Source organism: Crassostrea angulata, chromosome 3 (genome assembly GCF_025612915.1).
Source record: "Crassostrea angulata isolate pt1a10 chromosome 3, ASM2561291v2, whole genome shotgun sequence".
NCBI lineage: Eukaryota > Metazoa > Mollusca > Bivalvia > Ostreida > Ostreidae > Magallana > Magallana angulata.
The window spans coordinates 21,505,042-21,525,875 of record NC_069113.1 but is presented as its reverse complement, the minus strand read 5'-3'; the positions used below and the strand labels follow the sequence as shown (position 1 = coordinate 21,525,875).

At 33.5% G+C, this 20,834-nt stretch overlaps 2 protein-coding genes across 2 annotated transcripts; both read right to left on the bottom strand.

Annotated features, from left to right (window-relative positions):
* Window positions 1–596: 596 nt before the first annotated feature.
* On the bottom strand, window positions 597–4,873 carry LOC128177095 (uncharacterized). The gene is made up of 2 exons (XM_052843645.1): window positions 4,723–4,873; window positions 597–2,760 (listed from the first exon to the last, which is right to left on the bottom strand). Exon 2 carries the CDS (start codon window positions 2,740–2,742, stop codon window positions 1,102–1,104), a length of 1,641 nt encoding a protein of 546 aa, XP_052699605.1. The 5' UTR covers window positions 2,743–2,760; window positions 4,723–4,873; the 3' UTR covers window positions 597–1,101.
* Window positions 4,874–12,556: 7,683 nt separating this feature from the next.
* LOC128177118 (uncharacterized) lies at window positions 12,557–19,465 on the bottom strand. The gene is made up of 2 exons (XM_052843682.1): window positions 19,342–19,465; window positions 12,557–15,219 (listed from the first exon to the last, which is right to left on the bottom strand). The coding sequence occupies exon 2, from the start codon at window positions 15,199–15,201 to the stop codon at window positions 13,564–13,566; it is 1,638 nt and encodes a 545-aa protein (XP_052699642.1). The 5' UTR covers window positions 15,202–15,219; window positions 19,342–19,465; the 3' UTR covers window positions 12,557–13,563.
* Between the last annotated feature and the right edge of the window lie 1,369 nt (window positions 19,466–20,834).

Sequence of the window (20,834 nt, the reverse complement as noted above, 5' to 3'; positions counted from 1 at the left end):
GCTTATTTCGGGAGACCGGTTTAAGTCTCTGAAATACTGATAAAGATCATCAATACCGATTGCCGATTGATTTTGGCAATTTTTATTTTTGTTAGACTTATTTATTACTTTCCAATATTCTTTAGGTTTTGTTTTTAATATCTTTCAAATGTTTATTATTGAGAATGAAGTCCATTGTCATTGACAAACGACCAGTTTGAGATACCTCATGAATCAACAAAGAAAGCATGTAATTGTTTAACTACATGCGTTTGAATATTAAATTGTATAATTTGAAGACAGGTTTTAACATATGTACATATGTAGCTTGACGACCCCCCCCCCCCCCCCCCCCCCAAACATTTCGTTCTTTTGAAACACTGATTTAATACGGTATAAATAGCATTAATGGTCTCAGTCATGAAAAATGTTGATTATAAACTCATAACGCATTTTTTTCTATAAAAGTACTTTGACTTTGTCCATTTAAAAGATATTTTTAAAGTAAGTTAGAAGTGCGATCTTTGGGTGGTTTTTTTTCTCGAAGTTCTTAAATTTGCGAAGAGCGTTACCACAATGGTATCATATGCACCGAATACACAGAATAATTAAATAAAGGGACAGAAAAAGGGACAGTCCCAGAAAAAAACCATAACATCAAAATCATGCAAATTAGCATATCTGTATTTTTTTCATTATTAACTACGAAGTTTTTTAAATTCTATTCAGTTGCTTTAGACCAACCTCAGTTGAAAATTAAAAATAAACGCATAACTTGTAAATTCCGCTTGGGGAAATTCCAAGAAAAATAATCGAATTAAGGTGACAAAAAAATAATAAATGGACCACCTAACTCGGAAATGCATTTCAGTAGACATCCAGGAATACGATATACATGTACCTCCCTAATCATGATTTTTAATTCATACTGTATATAAAACAATTATTTCCGCATTGAAATGTTAAAACCAAGTGATGAAATAGAATAGTTTTTTTTATCAATCTACAATATGTATAATGCAATATAGTTTCACAAATTGTGCAAGTAGACCAAGCAAGTAACCCTTTTCCAATACTCAATGCTATTATTGTAACAGACTGATAAATAACACTCGCATGTCTTCAATCTTCTAAGTATTTAATTCTTTTGGCAATTCCGGTCAGACACTCTCCAACCATCATCTCACCGTCACCAAGGACACACACGCCACGTGGATCTTTTATTCCTCCGTCAGGAATGATGTACCTCAGGAATCGCCCGTCTCTGTCCAGCAGGTGAATCTTGTTACCGTCAAAATCTGTAACGATGACGTGACCGACAGAATCAGTGGTTACCGTAGAAGATGAAACACCCGAGTACGAGTACCGGAATATGCCCAATCTATCGACAGCAATGACTGCATTGTTCTCCCAGTCAGTTACAATGATGTCCCCGTTAACATTCTCAGTGATGTAAACCACCTGTTTGTACAGAGGCAGACACTGTGAGTCGTACTGGATTTTCTGGAGCACGGTACCGGTACTGCTGTATCGGACGACTTTGTTCTGATCGTCTTTTTGGAGACAGACCAGTAGATCACCGGATGCGGCGCTTGTGATGCCGTATGGCTCCCAGTCTCCGGTAGTGAACATCGTCACCACAGTGTCGGTGTCAGATATCATTTTCACGGCTTTTTGATGATGATCACTGTACACTACTTGTTTGTTGTACATACATAAGTACAAGCCGTAGGTAGTAATGCTGACGGTGTGTTGAAGGTGTCCCTGGAGATCAAACAACTTCAGTTCATAACTAGCTCCTCCCATCCACACTTTGTTATCGTCGGTAACGACCATGTCATACAGACGATTCTTATCCTCTTCATCAGCAGGGAACCCAGTGTCTATAACAGAAGTAACTGTCGGTACATCTAGTATTCTTCTACCCGGTAAATCATTGTCTTTTAATTTATTTTCCAAGAGCGAAGTTTTCTTTTCCTGCATTTTATCAACGTATCCGAAATAAGTTTGCAAATAATTTGCATCTATTTTACATTCATAGAAAGTCGGAAATGAATACTGAGAGAACTCCCTCAATGTTCCTTGTTCCTCAATGACTGGTATGAATGTCTGCATTTCTGTGACGTTTTTTGACTTCTCTAGTTTCATTGTTTTCCTGTTAATTTCATCCACTTTTCCGATCATTTCTTCAAACTCTTTCTTTTGTTTCTGTAATACAACCTCGTGCTCCTTTTGCATGTCATCCAGTTCCTGGTGAAGTTTCTTCACAGCCTCTTCGATCTCTTTGTGCCACTCTTCTCCCCGTGCTGTAACTTCATCTTTCCTCTGCTTGTAAACCGAGGATATCGAGGACAACATCTTCGTCGTGTGATCCAGAATTCTTTCCAATTCATGTTTGGATGACTGAAGACGATCATTTTCCTTGGCGATAACTTTTAAAAGTTCTTCAATTTTATCGGACAGCTCGGACATTTCGTGCGATTTGTGTTTGATAGAAACGCAAAGCATGCAAATCGGAGCATCACATGTTTTACAGAATGCGGAGCAATCGTTTTGGGGGTGGGAATCACAGTGGCATGTGTCGTCATCATCCTTGCTGGTGTAATCTACAATGTCATGGCCGTTTTTAGATTTCACACGGAGATGTATTGCGATACAGGTGTCACAAAGATTGACCCCGCATCGTCTGCAGAAAAACGAGACTGGTTGCTGACACAGATTACATTCCACGAGATCCTGGGCTTCATCTCTAGATGCCACCATTAGAGCCGACTGCACACCCTGTAAACATTAATGTCCCGAAATGTCAATAATCTCATAAATTTGTTAGAATACATACATGAAAATGAAGACGACCGATCGACAAATGATATCAAATCTATATTCGTACAAATACTTGTTTCTTTTTGTTTTGTAAACATGAGTTTCAAGACTTTTTTGGATACATGAGTGTTTGGTATTTTTCAAGAGCAACTGTTTTTTCATAAAAACAATCGTGCAAGTTGCAAACAAGATATGTCAGACCTTCAATGTTGTTTTTAATAAATGCATGTTTTAATTACTTTTATACAATGTCAAGATTGTCTGGAAAAATGGGGTTTTTTGTCCATAAATAAAATAATGTCCTGGTGTAAGAGAGATAACTCCTGTCCATTTCATTAACTTTAATTTACCTAAGAGATTGCATACCAGGCACGTAGCCCCCTTTTATCGCAGCAAAATTGTTTTTAAACCAAACATCTTAAAGTTAGTCCCATTTATTTGAGAGCATTTGATGAATTAACCCCCCCCCTTCCCCGCCCGGATTAAGTAATTTGAGATTTATAACCAAGTTAGTGCACTTTGAAAAGTTTTTTTCAAACTGCGTTATGAATGTACAACAACACTTTTTTTTATTATCGAGAAACTTAACGCACTTTGAAGAAATATGTATAAATAACAAAGTATGGAATTGAATTTCTAATTTGTTGATAGTTGATAGTATGATGATTAACACTAGTGAATCTCATTTACCGTATTTAAGAACGGGGTGGGGGTGGGGGTGGGGGTGGGGGCTAACCAATGATACTGGTCAATTTACCAGTGCATCATTTAATTGATTACAGGAAGAAGGTCTTCTACCCCTCATCTTTCCTTCCAAAACATATAATATTCAGCAACTTGAAGTAAACGATAAGAACGGAAACAGAAATACGCTAAATTAGGTACAGTGATATTGGAAAAACGAGCTGGCCAAACATTTTAAAATTTCTCCAATGGTATGTAAAAGAATCTGGAAGTCATGAAGTGTTCAACATAAAGACTCTTTCTAAATTATAATCAAACAAATCACTGCATTATAAAAAAAAGTTACATTGACAACTATTAAATCATTATAACTAAAAAATAAGCATTAGGTTATAGGGCTTTTTTCTTTCGCACTGATGTTCTAAAAGATCATATTGTTTTTGATAAACATTACTAACGTTTCTTATTAATCTATCATAAAGCCCTTCGGTCTTTATTGGATTTGATCACGCTCTGACCAAAATTATCACCTCATTATACTCAAAAAATGATTCCTTATTACTTAATAAAATTAAGTATCAATTATTTCGACCAAACATTGACAATATTTTTAAGGTGCGTTAATATCGACGATATCAAGGCTCTATTTAAAAAAAATTCAAAGCGCGTTGATCTGGTTCTAAAATTAACGCACTTTGAAAATATTTTTCAAAGTGTGTTTTAACATACGTGTCTGAATACCAAGACGAAGATATTGACGATATCAACACACTTAAATTTTTTTTTCAAAGCCCGTTGCACTGTCCAAAATTAACGCACTTTTATTGTTTTTTTAAAGTGTGTTACTTTTTAAAGAGCATTAACATACGTGCCTAAATACCTCGTCGAAGACAACTTTAACAAAATAGCGCGATGTACGTCAGTGGGACAAAGGTAACAACATATAATGCGCAGCCGCAATCAGAATGCATGTCATGTCATGTTTGAATAAGGAAAATGCTCAGGATTGGTTGAAAAAATTCTCATGTATAACTGATTATCTTTTTTCATTAAAAAATCAGATGATTTTGTCATGATGTGATTTGAAAATACCGTTTGTATATACATATACATTTATCAAATTTAATATCACATGTAAAATGCCTGTATATACTGTCTTAATTCAGAACATTTGAACAGTTTAATTTTCTTTCAGAACTATGTCTGAATGTAATAGTTTAGATAAAAATTACTTACAAAATGCACATCAATTCCAAAATAAACGAAATTCGTTTCTTATAAGATAATACACGGAAAAGGGTCAACTTTCGGTTTGACAACGATCCTGACACACCGACTGCGCAATCCGAGTATACAATGTGCGCTCGTAATCAGTGACACCGAACCAGTCTAGGCCTTATTGGTTAACAAGTAGTAAACCAGGGGCCCGTTTCACAAAGCTGTCATAAGATTTATCATAAGACATGTCTTAAGATTGTCATAAGATTTGACCTATGATTATCATAAGATATGACATAGCTGTTTCACAAAGCTGTCATAACTTTAACTTATCTTAAAATAATTTTAAGATAATTATTTTAGGAGCGATTGCATAAAATTCAATCAGTAAATTGTAAAGAATTTATTTACGAAATCTGCAGTATAAATATATAGTTAATAACATTACTGGATACTTTATAATGTATCGTATATTTTTGTACTTTCTTTTGATAAGAACAATAAAAACAACTTGAACCAGTGAAGAAAATAGTGTTCTTTTATTGATTGATGATTATTAAGGAGGCTGAATGTTTGAAAGATAAATCTATAAAAATATAAAATGATAATTCTGAAACCATAGAATCTTAATTTTTTCTATAGTAATTCAAAATTGTAATTTACTGACCATTTGGCCTCCTAAATACGTGTATATAAATGCATGTCTCGCATTAAAATTATGAAATATCTTTAAATTACTATTACTTTATCATTAGCCGTATATAAAGCAAAAGAAACAATTTTGAAATTTTAATAAAATTTGAATGAACACAATATTCAAAGGAAAGATGGCAATTACTTAGTTCTCAGAATCTCAGCACTGTCCCTGAATACACGCTCACGCCTTTAGGTTGCCTATTTCTTATCAAAACATAGGCCGCCGCCATGTTTAAAATTGACTTAAGAGAAGTATCTGGGTGTCTTAAGATTTTGAACAATCTTAAGATTATCATAAGTTAAGACACTTTTGTGAAACAGCTATGATAAAAACTTATGACAAATTTTGGTCTTAAGACAGATATTTGTCATAAGATAGCTTTGTGAAACGGGCCCCAGGCACGCAGCAAAGGGGCGTTTCGCAACACCACCCCCTCCTTTCCTAATTCAATTCACCCAACCCGCCAACTTTACCTAGAAAAGAAATCTAATCTGCATCCCATAAATACATGAAGTTGTAAAATGTTGTTTAGGAAACGTATAACAGTCTGTGGGAATATTAGTGTTCCGACGTTAGGCTAGTTAATCTTGTCCTAGTTTTATCTCTGTTCCCTATCTCCGGTAGGTGTTTAATCGCCGCCCGCACCCCCAATGTGGGATTGGTAACAATACTGTTACACAATTAATAAATAAATAATAAATAAAAAATGTCAGATAAAATTGACTAAACCATTCTCAATGTACACCACTACATAGTTTAAAAAAAACAATCAAGTCTGACAGATCGTCTTTTAAGGGAATTTGAGTCTGACGTCATCATGATTATTTCGTGCATTCCGTAATTTTTCTTAGGTTTATGAAGGTTTCAACCAACCGATTAAGGGGGCGTGTAGCTTTGAGTCCTGTCAGTTTATACAGAGCTATGAATTACAATCAACATACTTGAGAAATAAAGGGAATCATCCTTGGTGAGTGTAAATACTAGTTTACTGTATTAATTGATTTTATGAATATTGGTGACCTCGCCGTCCCCATTTTTTTTAAATCTCTCAACTCAATCCTCTACTAAAATCCTTTAAAAAAGTGCATAAATTTGAGGAGAAACTGAGACTTGAGAACGGGGTCTATCAGTAAAAATGCCTGTTTATTTGAAGAAAGGTTCCAAGCAGCATACTACAGAAGATGCCAATGCCAGTCGCCTCATTACAAAGATAAGATGGATAGTGGAAAGCATTAATGGAAGATAAAAACAGTGGCGCTTTTTTGATAAAGTTGGGTCCAATCATTATATTCCACATCTTGGAGATTTTCTGCGAATTGTAGCTGCAATATGCAAAAAGTATCGTTCGCCACCTGCTTCCTCACAATGTGATATACAACTTGCTGAAGAAATGTTGAAGAAGAGTAGACAGGGACATCTTGTGAAAGCCATGGTTGAAAATGAGGGATTATTAGAAAAAGAAGCATTTATACAGATATAGATGGCTTATCTTCTATCCTGAATGATTTCCCCGTGCTGTCAGAGGACAAACTGAGACAGATTACACTTGGTGTATATCAGCTGAAACAAGCACCATTGTATGCAAGAGAGCATATGGATAAGGAAAATGCCTACCAACTGCAGGTTTGCAAAATCAAAGAAAATCTTCTAAGAGTGAAAATCCAATCTCGTCGCTGCAACAATATTTCGCATATATCGTTCATAGAATACAATTAAGATGGATAAATAACAGGATGGTATTGTACATGCAAGGTTGGAGCAAGAGTTGTAGGGTGTTGTGCACACATTGCCAGCATTATCTGGTACCTATGACATCAGAGATTCCAGCAGCAAAATTCTGATTGTTTCGGTTTCTCTAAGTCTGTATTGGATGCGGATGATATTCCTGACTTTGATACTTTGTCTGAGTGCAGTTCGTCTGTAGAGGAATAAACTTTGAATCATTCATATTTATATGTTTAGTACAAAATGATTTAATTTCCAACATTCAATTACTATGTATCTTTATTCCGAAATTGACTAAAGGTAAACTGATAAATCTTAGATTATACGAACTGTCATATATATACTGTAGCATTATATGTCTCAAAATCTCCATCTACAATTGTATGCTTCCATATAAAATGTTGTTATTTAGTTTTAAAAAAGGTAACATTTTTTGGCCAACTCATGTTGTTACTCTCCTTATGGGCGGCATGATTGGTCAGAAATGTTCATCCCTTTTTTTTAATATATACTAGCTGTAACTTTTCTTCTGTGTCAAATGTTCTGAAATTTTCATTTTTTTAAAAAATATATTTTATCAAAACATTTTGTTTAGAAGTTCCTTTTTTAATATTCTGATATCAAATTATTCACATTCAGAATTGAGATTATATTCTATTTTTTTAAAGGACAAAAAAATATACATGTATATCATCATTGGGCCTAATTTTGTAAGAAATATGTAATTTATTTGAAATTAATGTGTAGTTGGGTTTATGGGTAACGATTGTTTTCATCAGTTTAAATTCAGAGATAACGTGATTGTGCAGAACAGGATGCGATCCTCTGGCGCAGGTGAAACATACTCGTAACATCGCAAGTTACTGGCGTAAACTTGGCCTGCTGCAAAATCCGAGATTGCTTTTAAAATAATTATAATATTTCATTTTTCAAAATAGGGTTGGGTTTTTCACTATACTAGATCATACAATCATATCTGTCAAAATCATTAAGTGCCATACTGAATTTGTTTAATATAGAATTGTAATACAGTGTATATCGGTAATTGTATTTGATATAAAAACATGATTTTTAAAAGTAGCCAATTACAACTTTACTGAGTATTAATACAACATGTTGTACAGATGTTTTAAAATACAATTCATTGTTACAGTATTGTTAGTATGTGTAGCAGATACTGTTGAATTGAAATGTAATTGTCATAACAGTAACTTTTTATAGAAGACATCACTTGACACAATTGCTTCATCTGTAGTCTTAACAGAGACGCATGCTATTTTGGAAAACAACATTATTTTACTTCTAAAAAAACCCCATTCAAATAAGTTGCCAAATTGCCATTTTTTTTCGTTTATCAAGGTAATAATTTTAAAGCCAATTCATAGTTATGTTTATCCTTCATTGGTGTCATGATTGGCAATGCATGTATGTTCATTTCTCGTTTAAAGTGCACATATGTACATGTAATTGTTATATGTATTTGCTAATGTACATGAATGTACCATACATTCTGTTGATAGTACGTTAAATTCTGTTGATTATCTAATTTACATGTAGCCTGTTGTGAAGAATTCTTTGATGTGTATGCAACATGTGTACATGTACAATCACAATGTTGTTGACTATAATATGATTTCTTGAAACCATTATTTTAATATGAATACTACATGTTATGTGTGCTTGCTTGACTCATTATATGTGAAGTATAATGGGTGATACTAATTTTTACATGTGTTTCATTCATGTTTGTTAATACTTTAGGGAGATATGTATTATTCTTTGTTACATGTACAGGTACCAATCGTTGGATTTGAAATATAATAGATGATACTATTTTGTACATTATCTTTTCTCTCTCTGTGAACACATATATTCTTGAATGTGTAGCAAGGAAACATGCACATTTCAATATGTAGAAAAAATAAGGGAAAAAATAACTGCAGTGTTAAGGTCAGACGACACGTTCCTCGAGAATCTTTTTTGTATCTCCTCGTAATAAAGAGTTCCAATAAAAAATATTATTTTATAATTACTTTAAAAATGATCAAAATTTACTTGAATTTGGTTATATGTGTACATGGTCGAGTGGTTAGAACCGTGGCCGCTCACTATAGGTTCTACAGGTCGTGAGTTCAAAGCCCCGCCCCGGCGGAGATGTGCTGTAGATGTATTAATTTTTATATCAGCAATTCAAGTGTATTTTCAAAAAGATTATATAGGAAATTGCATACTCTAGTATTTTGCAGAAATGCCTGGTAAGGTATTCTAATTTTTTGCAAGAAAGCTTGTCAAAGTAGTAGTAAACCATTAACAAATTCCTGGAAAAAGTTATCTAAAATTGAGGAACGTGTCGTCTGACCTTAAATACTAGGTACCTTTTATACTTGTGCATGCTGTTTGTATTTGGGCTAGAAATATTATTTAATTGGTTACCGAAAAAAGTCATTGAATAAATGAATTTCTGAATTTAAATTACGTTTTTCTTTTGATGTGTTAATGTTATTGATAGTTTTAAAAGTTTTAAAAAGAAGGATGATAAATACGTAATTTATTGTAACTACCATATAAGTAAAAAAAACAAGGTGTTTCCTTTATCTATTTAATAACAGAACCCTCACTCATATCTTTTGAATTGCATGATTCTACATGTATGGAATGTTTTTTTGGTAACAGGAAACACAATGTAATGAACATTAATGTAAAAAAAAACCATGTTACATTATTTATTTAAAAGCTTTTTAAAGTTTTTTATTAACTTGTATACTTCTCAGAATGCAATCGGGCTTGAAATAGAAGTTATTTAGTTGGTTACTAAGGAAATCCATGGTTGCCATGGAAAAGCTGAGTAAATAATTTTATGCATTTAATGCATTAATTTATGTTGGTACTTCAATTAAATAAACTTATGCTAATCAAATAACAGTAACTTAAAATTTCCCAATTGAATGAAGAGGTTTTTTTCTTAATTTAGAACGAAACCATGGTCACGTTTGTTTTGTTGCTAGGCAACTATACTGAAGGGTTACCAAGAAAAAAGTCCTACCATGTTGATTACTGAGTTCAATACTATGCATGGTAGTAAAATGAACATTTTTGCTGAGGGGGCCAAAAATGACCCTTATCCTATCTTGTTCTTTGAGGACAAACTCAGACTTGAGACTGAGTATTGACTTGAGAAAAGTTGGTGACTGTGGGATCGATGTTGTGTAAACAATAAAATGTTTTTAGATTGAAAATAGAGTTAAAAAGTGTTTATGTGAAGAAAAAAAATCCAATATAAATTGTCTGTTTTGGGGTAGAAGTAAATTGGATATAGATAATTTGTTCTGTTCCGTATGCGGGCCTACATGTAAATAAATACTTATACTCTGTCCCAAGTTTTTGCTTCCATCACTTTTTGCTTGATATTTCGATAATCATAAATACCTTTGAGCTCAAACTATGTTCATCCACTAATATGAAAAATGTCCAGATTATCTGTTTTGAAACGCCCCCTCTACCGCTTCAGGTTTCAATACACATCCAAACATCGAAAGTCTACGGAGATTTTGCATTGCATCAGCCATTAACAAGCCTGGATGATAACGTTGAAAAATTGCGCGAGGTATCCTGAGTACTTCCGAATAGAGAAAAGATTTAAACATTTCCCATTAAAAATCTCCGTAAGAAATTTGTTTTTGTTCCTATGAACTTTTATGAGTGAAAAATGACAATTGTTCAATGAAGATATCTTGGATATACATGTATTCCCTTTTATCGATTTCAACTGTATTTCTTTCACAGGTATGTGTATTTTTATTAAAAATCATCAAAAAGTGATGGAAGCAATAACGTTGGACAGACCACATAAGGAATGTAATGCAGTTCCTGTGTTATTTTTCCCTAAAGGAGCTGGACATAAAATGGAAAAATCAGTTACAGAATTCGATGTAATTTTTTTTTTGCGTGCATCGTTGTAATAATCAGCGAATAATTGTATCTGCAAAGTTTGTAGACCGTGAAATAAATTTGAAAATGGTTATACAGACAAAAGAGGCAGATTTCACGCTTTTTTAAAGGGAAATCTCATTGTTGTGAAAAACTGCCAACTTGAAACAAAATTAATTGAATTTCAACGTTTAGAGTCAGACAATTTTTAAAAACTGCAATTTCTCCGTAAACAACCCCTAACGCGGGGGAGTCGACAAAAAGTAGGGGGGAGTCGATTCCAACGCATGGGGGTCGATTTTCTTCGCTTCGGAGAGGGAAGGAATTTAGGTCACGCCTTTTGTAGGTATTTATAAGAAGTATTTCCAAAAACTATATACCGCACGGAAGACAGCGATAGTCAAACTTTGGGTTGGTCATTGGTCCGAGTTCTCTATGCGACTAGTAGTCCCAAACACTTCAAAACTATTTGGCAGATTTCACATTAACGGTAATCGGGTGGTCAAAATATGCATGATTTGTAAAATATACGACTTGCTTTGGGTTACAGACAGTTGAAACAGTCGAACAAATGATCAACCTTATAAGTTCAATAATGAAATCTTCACAAATCCTAGAAAAATCAAAGTACTGGAGAACTGATGGGAGTTGATTTTGTCGATGTTTATTTATTTTAAAATCAATGATATGTTATTTTGCATGACAAGTACCTGTAGTTTCTAATTTGAATTACGCACATTTTTATAATATGAATTTTTGGACTTTTTCGACAAGAATGTCGATCGAGAAACCCCCATATGACTAATGTTAAATAATATTTAAAGATAAAATTAATTCAATCAAACTATGTATCAGTGATAGAAATATTTCAGCCGAGCGTCGAGTTGAACGAGACTATATTGAACTCTGGCGTAGAATACATACGACTACAAAAAATATTTAAATTGTTCGTACCATTTAAAATCTGACTATTTTCAAGGTATTTATAAATAATTTTCCTTAAAACAATGCTTTAGCATACATTACATCGAATTCATCAATTATTTTCAAGAACTAAGTCTTGTTAGCAGCAATGATTTGTGCTGAGGTCCAAACACTGTTTCACTTTCGGTTTGTCTGAGTAACTGCATAGGAGAGTTGATTAAAATCAAAACTCCCAAAAATGATTAATCAAGACATTTTCTGTGAAGATGTAACGGTAACGTAGGGGAAAGTCGATTTTTGGAAAACAGACCGCATTGGGGAATAGAAAAATAAAATTTAATTTACTCGATCGGGAATGTTAATCTTATTTTTTTCATAATGAATAGCATTCAAACGAGGTCTATAAAAGTCGATTTTATCTAATAATTAAAATGTTTTTACTTATTCACAGATATTTCAGCAATAAAGACAGGTACATTTTCCGTTTAATTTTTTTATTATTATTATCATTTTTTTTTTAAATTGAATTAAAAGAGAATACATTTATTAAAACGTATTTTCTTTCTATTTCTTTAGAAAATATACAATCACGCGACCCATTGAAACGAAGCACATGTGTGTGAACGTATTCATAAACGTTTAATTGACTTTCAAAAACTACTTTGTAATCCATTGTTTAGCTGATTAAATTTTAAAAAAATATTTGAAAAGTTGATTATTTTACAACTTTCATTGATGTCTTTTTTGTAATTTTAATTTTGAAATTGCGTGCGGTTTTTTTTCTTGATTGAGCGATTCGTGTAAAGCTATATCGAGAGCACGGACTGTACATACTTAAACGGGCTAAATAGTATAAACTTCCAAGTAGCTATAGTTCTCATTACCATGGTAACTTCTTTATATACGGATCCGGAATATGGCGGTTACTTCTGTGCAACATTTTGACAGTAAATAAAAAATAAAATGCTTTCTTTGGTGATTCATGCGGGATATGAAGATGGTGACATTGCAGTAAAAACAAACGTATTTTTTCTGTAATGATTGCTACCTTCGTTAACTGCATTAATCATTAAAGAAAGTATTTGTTTATATGTACATCCTTCTTTTTACTTTATCGTGAAAAGTAAAACTAACTAAATTATAGTCGATGTACATCAGTACGTTATATAAGAGCAGCGGCCAAATCGTATTTAATCAAAATTTGACTCTGCCATCATTATGATCATTTCGTGCAGTCTCGTATACGTATGTTTTTGTTGTTTCCCTCAACCCGTTTCAGACAGAATATCTAATGCCGTCCAAATTTTTGCAGTTACAAATTTCGTTGTTACAAAAAAAAAATTAAAACAAAATTTTTCATTAGCAATAGAGCTTAATCAAATATGATTTATAATTCATACTGCATGTAGAAACCATTATTTTCGCGTTTAAATGTTTTTAAACCAAGTGACGAAATTGAATAGTTTTTTTAGCAATCCCATACAATGCAATATAATTTAACAACTTGTGCATGTAGTCCAACCAAGTCATACTTGTCCAATACCCAATACTGTTATTGTAACAGATTGAAAAATAGCATTATGTCTTCATTCTTCTAAGAATTTGACTATTTTGGCGATTCCGGTCTTACACTCTCCCACCATCATCTCACCGTCACCAAGGATACACACGGCGCGTGCAATGTACATTCCTCCTTCAGGAATGATGTACCTCAGGAATCGCCCGTCTCTGTCCAGCATGTGAATCTTGTTTCCGAGATAGTCTGTAACAATGACGTGACCGACAGAATCAGTGGTTACTCTAGAACCTGTAACACCCGAGTACGAGTACCGGAATATGCCCAATCTATCAACAGCAATGACTGCGTTTTTCTTAAAGTCAGTTACAATGATGTCCCCGTTGACATTCTCAGTGACGTAAGTCGCGTCTTTGTACAGAGGTAGACACTGAGAGTCGTACTGGATTTCCTGGAGCACGGTACCGGTACTGCTGTATCGGACGACTTTGTTCTGATCGTCTTTGAGGAGACAGACCAGCAGATCACCGGAAGCCGCGCTTGTGACGCCAAATGGCACCCAGTCCTCGGTCGTGAACATCGTCACCACAGAGTCGGTGTCAGATATCATTCTCACGGCTTTATTTGGTTGATTAATGTACACTACATGTTTGTTGTACATACATATGTACACGCCATGGTCATTAATGCTGACGGTGTGTTGAAGGTGTCCCTGGAGATCAAACAACTTTAGTTCTCTGCTTGCTCCTCCCATCCACACTTTGTTATCGTCGGTAACGGCCATGTCAAGCAGACGGTTTTGATTTTCATCAGCAGGGAACCCAGTGTCTATAACAGAAGTAACCTTTGGTACCTTTAATGTTCTTCTACCCGGTAAATCATTATCTTTGAATTTATTTTCCAAGAGCGACGTTTTCTTTTTCTGCATTTTATCAACGTACCCGAAATAAGTTTGCAAATAATTTGCATCTATTTTACATTCATAGAACGTCGGAAATGAATACAGAGAGAACTCGCTCAATGTTTCTTGTTTCTCAATGACTGGTATGAATGTCTGCATTTCCGTGACGTTTTTAGATTTCTGTAATTTTATTGTTTTCCCGTTGATTTCATTCACTTTTCCAATCATTTCCTCAAACTCTTTCTTTTGTTTCTGTAGTACAGCCTCGTGTTCCTTTTGCATGTCATCCAGTTCCTGGTGAAGTTTCTTCACGGTATTCTCGATCTGTTTGTGCCACTCTTCTCCATGGGCTGTAACTTGATCTTTCCTCTGTTTGTAGTATGAGGATATCGAGGACAACATCTTCGTCGTGTGATCCAGAGTTCTTTCTAATTCATGTTTGGATGACTGAAGTCGATCATTTTCCTTCGCGATAACTTTTAAAAGTTCTTCAATTTTATCGGACAGCTCAGACATTTCGTGCGATTTGTGTTTGATAGATACACAGAGGATGCATATCGGAGCATCACAAGTTTTACAGTATGCGGAACAAACGTTTTGGGGATGGGAATCACAGTGGCATGTGTCGTCATCATCCTTGCTGGTGTAATCTACAATGTCATGGCCGTTTTTAGATTTCACGCGTAGATGTTTTGCGATACAGGTTTCGCAGAGATTAACCCCGCATCGTCTGCAGAAAAACGAGACTGGTTGCTGACACAGATTACATTCCACGAGGTCCTGGGCTTCATCTCTAGATGCCATCATAAGAGCCGACTGCACACCCTGTAAACATTGATGTCCGAAATGTCAATATTTTATAATCTCATTAATTTGTTAGAATACATACATGAAAATGAAGACGACCGATCGACTAATGATATAAAATTTGTATTTTGCATATCAAATACATATTCATACACATATTTGTTTGTTTGTTTTTTTGTTTTTGTTTTGTAAACATGAGTTCTCCAAGACTCTTTTTTGGATACATGACTGTTTGGTATTCTTTCCAGAGTAACTGAAAACAATCCTGCTAGTTGCAAACAAGATATGTTAGACCTTCAATGTTGTTTTTTATAAATGCATGTCTAAATTACTTATATACAATGTCAAGATTGTCTGGAAAAATGTTTTTGTCCATAAATAAAATAATGTTCTGGTGTAAGAGAGATAGCTCCTGTCCATTTTACCTAAGAGATTTCAGGGGCCCGTTTCACAAAGCATACTTAGGACTAAGTTATATCTTAGGAAAGAACTTTTTCCAAAGTTCATTACTTACCCGTTTCACTATTCTTGTCTTATCTTATGAAATTCCTAAGTTATGTCTTAACTTTAAGACAGGTAAATCGATGTCTTTGGAACAAACACAATATGGCGACTGTTTATTTTGTATTGAAATGAATTACATACACATTAAAGTTGAACAAAAATACAAAAATACACAAATCATTATGACTTATTCACTTTACTTCTTAACTGAAAATTTTAGAACAATCAAAATATACATATATTTCTTTAATTAACATCTCTCGTGTAGACTTTTAATTTTAACATTTTTTTTAGATAATCAGGTCGCACGCGCAGATGGGTAGCGGGTATTGTTATAGCTAGTGCACTGATGATAATGAAATTAGTCATTCCCGAGAATCATTGATATCTTAAGCAGTTTGATAAAAACAGGAATAAATACTAAGTAGAACTCAAATACAGAATGACTGGATGATTTGTCCTACCCCTCCACCATAAGCTTTTCTTTTACGAAAGAAATTTGAGGTGTTTTCTTTGCGGTGGGATGAGGGGTTCTTTATTTCAGTTTTTGTTGGGAGGGGTAAGAGTGACCGGCAAATGATTTAGGTATGTCGATGTTAAATCATCCATGGGATTGCTGTTTCATTAAGAAATTGTTGCCTTTTATCCTCGCTTGCTCTATCAGCCAAGATGCATTTATTTGCGATGTTTCCTTTTGTGAAAAAACATTCTTATATCAACCATTACAAGAAAACACGCGTTACCTTAAACTTAGTTTAAAAGTTCCACACCTTTCCATTCCAAATCTTACTTGGCACTGCATGTGAGTATTGTATTCCATTTTGGAATATACCGTATACTGCGATCTCTCAAATTAAAAAAAGACCGTTTTCAAAGAATATCTGGTATATTACGTTATTTTTATCTACTCGTGTATGCATGTGAAGGTAAGATATTATACATACCCGGTAATTTCAGCCCATGGACATAGGCACTACACTATTCACACGTTTTAAATTTTTTTCTAGTCTAGGTGAATAAGGGAATGAGTTTTTACGTTTACTTAGAAAGTTCACATCCGTGACATATTGAAAAGAATTTACATGATCGATATACTAGTAAGGAACTTCCTAAGTTAGAACTTAGGCATATCTTAAATATCTTAAATTTCTATCTTGGGAACAATCTTAGGAAATCTTTTAAAGGGGCATGGTCACGATTTTGGTCAAAAATTATTTTTTCGATTTAAATGTTTACAATGCTTCAGCAAGGCATTTGTAATAGACAACCAAAATTTGAGAGTCATTCGGTGAGTTATTATCTAGTTACAGAGCTTACAATTCTTCGCTATGTAAACAAAACTTTTGTTTACATTTTGAATGTTAAAGCGAAAATTCCAGTTTTAGGCCTAAAATGAATGTGTTAATCGTTAGGAACTGTTTATTTATGCTTAAAATGAATGATAAGATTTACAAACCAGCTTCAAAAAGATTTTTTACTGGTATATGGAACCTATGTAAACAAAAACAGGGCACGAGCCTTGTTTACATGAGAAAGAATTGTAAGCCCTGTATCTTGCTCAAAACTCAACGACTGGCACCCAAATTTTATTTGATCATTAGAAAGGCATTCCTAAAGCATTGCAAATAATAAAAACAGAAAAATAAAATTTGACCAAAATCGTGACCATGTCCCTTTAAGAGTATTTGATGATCTGAATTATCCCCCCTCCCCGCCCGGATTGAGTAATTTGGGATTTATAACCAATTATGTTAACGCACTTTGAAAAGTTTTTTCAAACTGTGTTATGAATGTACAACAACAACATTTTTTTTGTTATCGAGACACTTAATGCACTTTGAAAAAATATGTATGAATAACAAAGTCTGGAATTGAATTTCTAATTTGTTGATAGTATGATGATTTGTTAACACTAGTGAATATCATTTACCGTATTTAAGAACTGGAAAGGGGGGGGGTGGATGTGGGCTAACCAATGATACTGGTCAATTTACCAGAACATGTGCATCATTTAATTGATTACAGGAAGACGGTCTTCTATCCCTCATCTTTCCTTCCAAAACATATAATATTCAGCAACTTGAAGTAAATGTATAAGAACGGAAACAGAAATACGCTAAATTAAGTTCAGTGATATTGAAAAAACGAGCTGGCCAAACATTAATTTCTCGAATGGTATGTTAAAGAATCTGGAAGTCAAGAAGTGATTCAACATAAGCACTCTTTCTAAATTAAAATCAAACAAATTACTGCATTATTAAAAAGTTACATTGACAACCATTAAATCATTATAACTAAACAATAAGCATTAGGTTGTACATCTTTTTTCTTTCTTTTCTTTTTTCTTTCGCACTGATGTTCTAAAAGATCATATTTTTTTTATAAACATAACTAACGTTTCCTATTAATCTATCATAAGACCATTCGGCCTTAGTTGGATTTGATCAAGCCCTAACCACAATTATCACCTCATAATACTCAAAGAATGATTTCTTATTACATAATAAAAATTTAAAGTATCAATTATTTTGACCAAACCCTGAACAATATTTTTTAAAGGTGCGTTAAGATCAAGATCTAGTTAATGAAAGGTGCCTACAGGTTTATGAAATTCAAGATATAAATTCTTTTAATGATGCTTCATAACAATATCTTTGTTTCATAGGGTGTACCTGGGCTTAAATATTTGATAAACATTATGAAAAATCATGTTTTAAACAACCATCTTATATGAAATATGAAGGATAAAAGTAACAAATCTCGGAGTTTTGTTCATATTTGACTAACGAAATATATCTAGAATGCCTACAGTCTCTCCAAAAACGACATTAAACAAGCTCTTGGCCTCCTCTTTAAAATGATGTCAAATTGAATATAGGTACCGGGACTACTTTTACCGTGATTAAATATAGAATTTCAAAATATTGTTTTATTTTCTACATAATTCCTTTAAAGTCGTAAAGTACGGGAAAATATTCATCAAATCAATTATGACGTCATAATGGTTCTAGCACCAAAAAGACAATCTGGAATCATTTACTAGATCTTTTTTTTTTTCAAAGCGCGTTGACCTTGTTCTAAAATTAACGGACTTTGAAAATATTTTTCAAAGTGCGTTGTAACATACGTGTCTGAATACCACAACGAAGATATCGACGATATCAACGCACTTTGAAAAAAAAATTCAAAGCGCGTTGAACTGGTCCCAAAATTAACACACTTTTATTTTTTTTTTAAGTGCGTTATTTTTTAAAGAGCATTAACATACGTGCCTATAAATACCTCGTCGAAGATACCTTTAACAAGATGTCAGTGGGACAACGGTAACAACATATAATGCGCAGCCGCAAACAGAATGCATGTCATGTCATGTTTGAATAAGAAAAATACTCAGGATTGGTTGAAAAAAAATTCTCATGTATAACTGATTATCTTTTTTCATTAAAAATCAGATGATTTTGTCATGATATGATTTGAAAATATCGTTTGTATACATATACAGTACATCTATCAAAAATATCACATGTACTATACTGACAAAATGCCTGTGTATAGTACTGTGTTCAGAACATTTGAACATTTTGATTTTCTCTCAAAACTATGTCTGAATGTAATAGCTAAGAAAAAATTACTTACAAAATGTACATTAATTCCAAAATAAACGAAATTCGTTTCTTATAAAATTATACACGGAAAAGGTCAACTTTCGGTTTGACAACGATCCTGACACACCGACTGCGCCACCCGGGCCTTATTGGTCAACTTACTTCCTAGTTCAAGTAGTAAACCAGGCACGCAGCAAAATCACCCCCCCCCCCCTTCCGAATTCAATTCACACAACCCGCCAACTTTACTTAGAAAAAAAAATCTAATCTGCATCCCATAAATAACATGTAGTTGTAACATGTTGTTTAGGAAACGTATGACAGTCTGTGGGAATATTAGTGTTCCGGCGTTAGGCTAGTTACTAGTAATCTAGCCCTAGTTTTATCTCTGTTCCCTATCTCCGTCAGTGTTTGAAGGGACTTGGACACGATTTGACTAAAAATTTTCAAATTTGATTTTTCCATTTTCAAAGTTTATACTGATAAATATAGAAGTTTATGATGATATGTCAAAATTTGAAAGTCAAATATCATGTTTTAAGCAAGATACAGAGTTCATAATTTTTTATTTTGTAAACAAAGCTCGAATATTATCATTTTTTACATATGTGTTTTATTGATGTAAGTTTCAATCAAATGTATCTTTCTTTTGTATGAAGATAATATATTAGTTTAAATTGCTTTTTTACAATTCATTTTGTTTACGAAATGGCAATTATCTACAATACATTTTTGTAAACAACTATAAAACTCGAGCTTTGTTTACATAACAACCAATTCTTACCTCAGTGTCTCGCTTGTAACTTGACCTTAACATTCAATTTTTGGTCAATCATTTCAAATGCACCAGTTAACCATTTTATACATAAAAAATAAAAATAAAATTTTTGGTCTCAAATCGTGTCTAAGTCCCTTTAAATGCTCACCCCCCCCCCCCCCCACCCCAAATGTGGGATTGGTAACAATACAGATTAAATTGATCGCAAAAAATATCAGATAAAATTGACTAAATAATTCTAAATGTACAACACTATATTATACAACAAAAACAACAAAAAACCAAAAAAACCCCAATCAGATCGTCTTTTATGGGGATTTGAGTCTGACGTCATCAAGATTATTTCGTGCAGTCCGTGATTTTTCTTAGGTTGATGAAGGTTTCAACCAACCGATTAAGGGGGCGTGAAGCTTTGAGTCCTGTCAGTTTCTACAGAGCTATGAATTACAATCAACATGATTGAGAAATAAAGGGAATCATACTTGGTGAATGTAAATACTAGTTTAATGTATTAAATGATTTGATGAAAATTGGCGACCTCGCCGTCCCCGTATTTTTTAAATCTATCAACTCTACTAAAATCCTTTAAAAAGTGCATAAATTTGAGGACAAACTCGGACTTAAGGCTGAGTATTGATTTGAGGAAAGTTGGTGACGGTGGGGATGTTGTGTAAACAATAACATGGTTTTTAGATTAAAAATATAGTTAAAAAGTGTTTATGTGAAAAAATCCAATATAAATTGTT

Excerpts from the sequence above, each read along its gene's own strand:
- LOC128177095 (XM_052843645.1), bottom strand. The coding sequence starts at position 2,742 with ATGGTGGCATCTAGAGATGAAGCCCAGGATCTCGTGGAATGTAATCTG.
- LOC128177118 (XM_052843682.1), bottom strand. The coding sequence starts at position 15,201 with ATGATGGCATCTAGAGATGAAGCCCAGGACCTCGTGGAATGTAATCTG.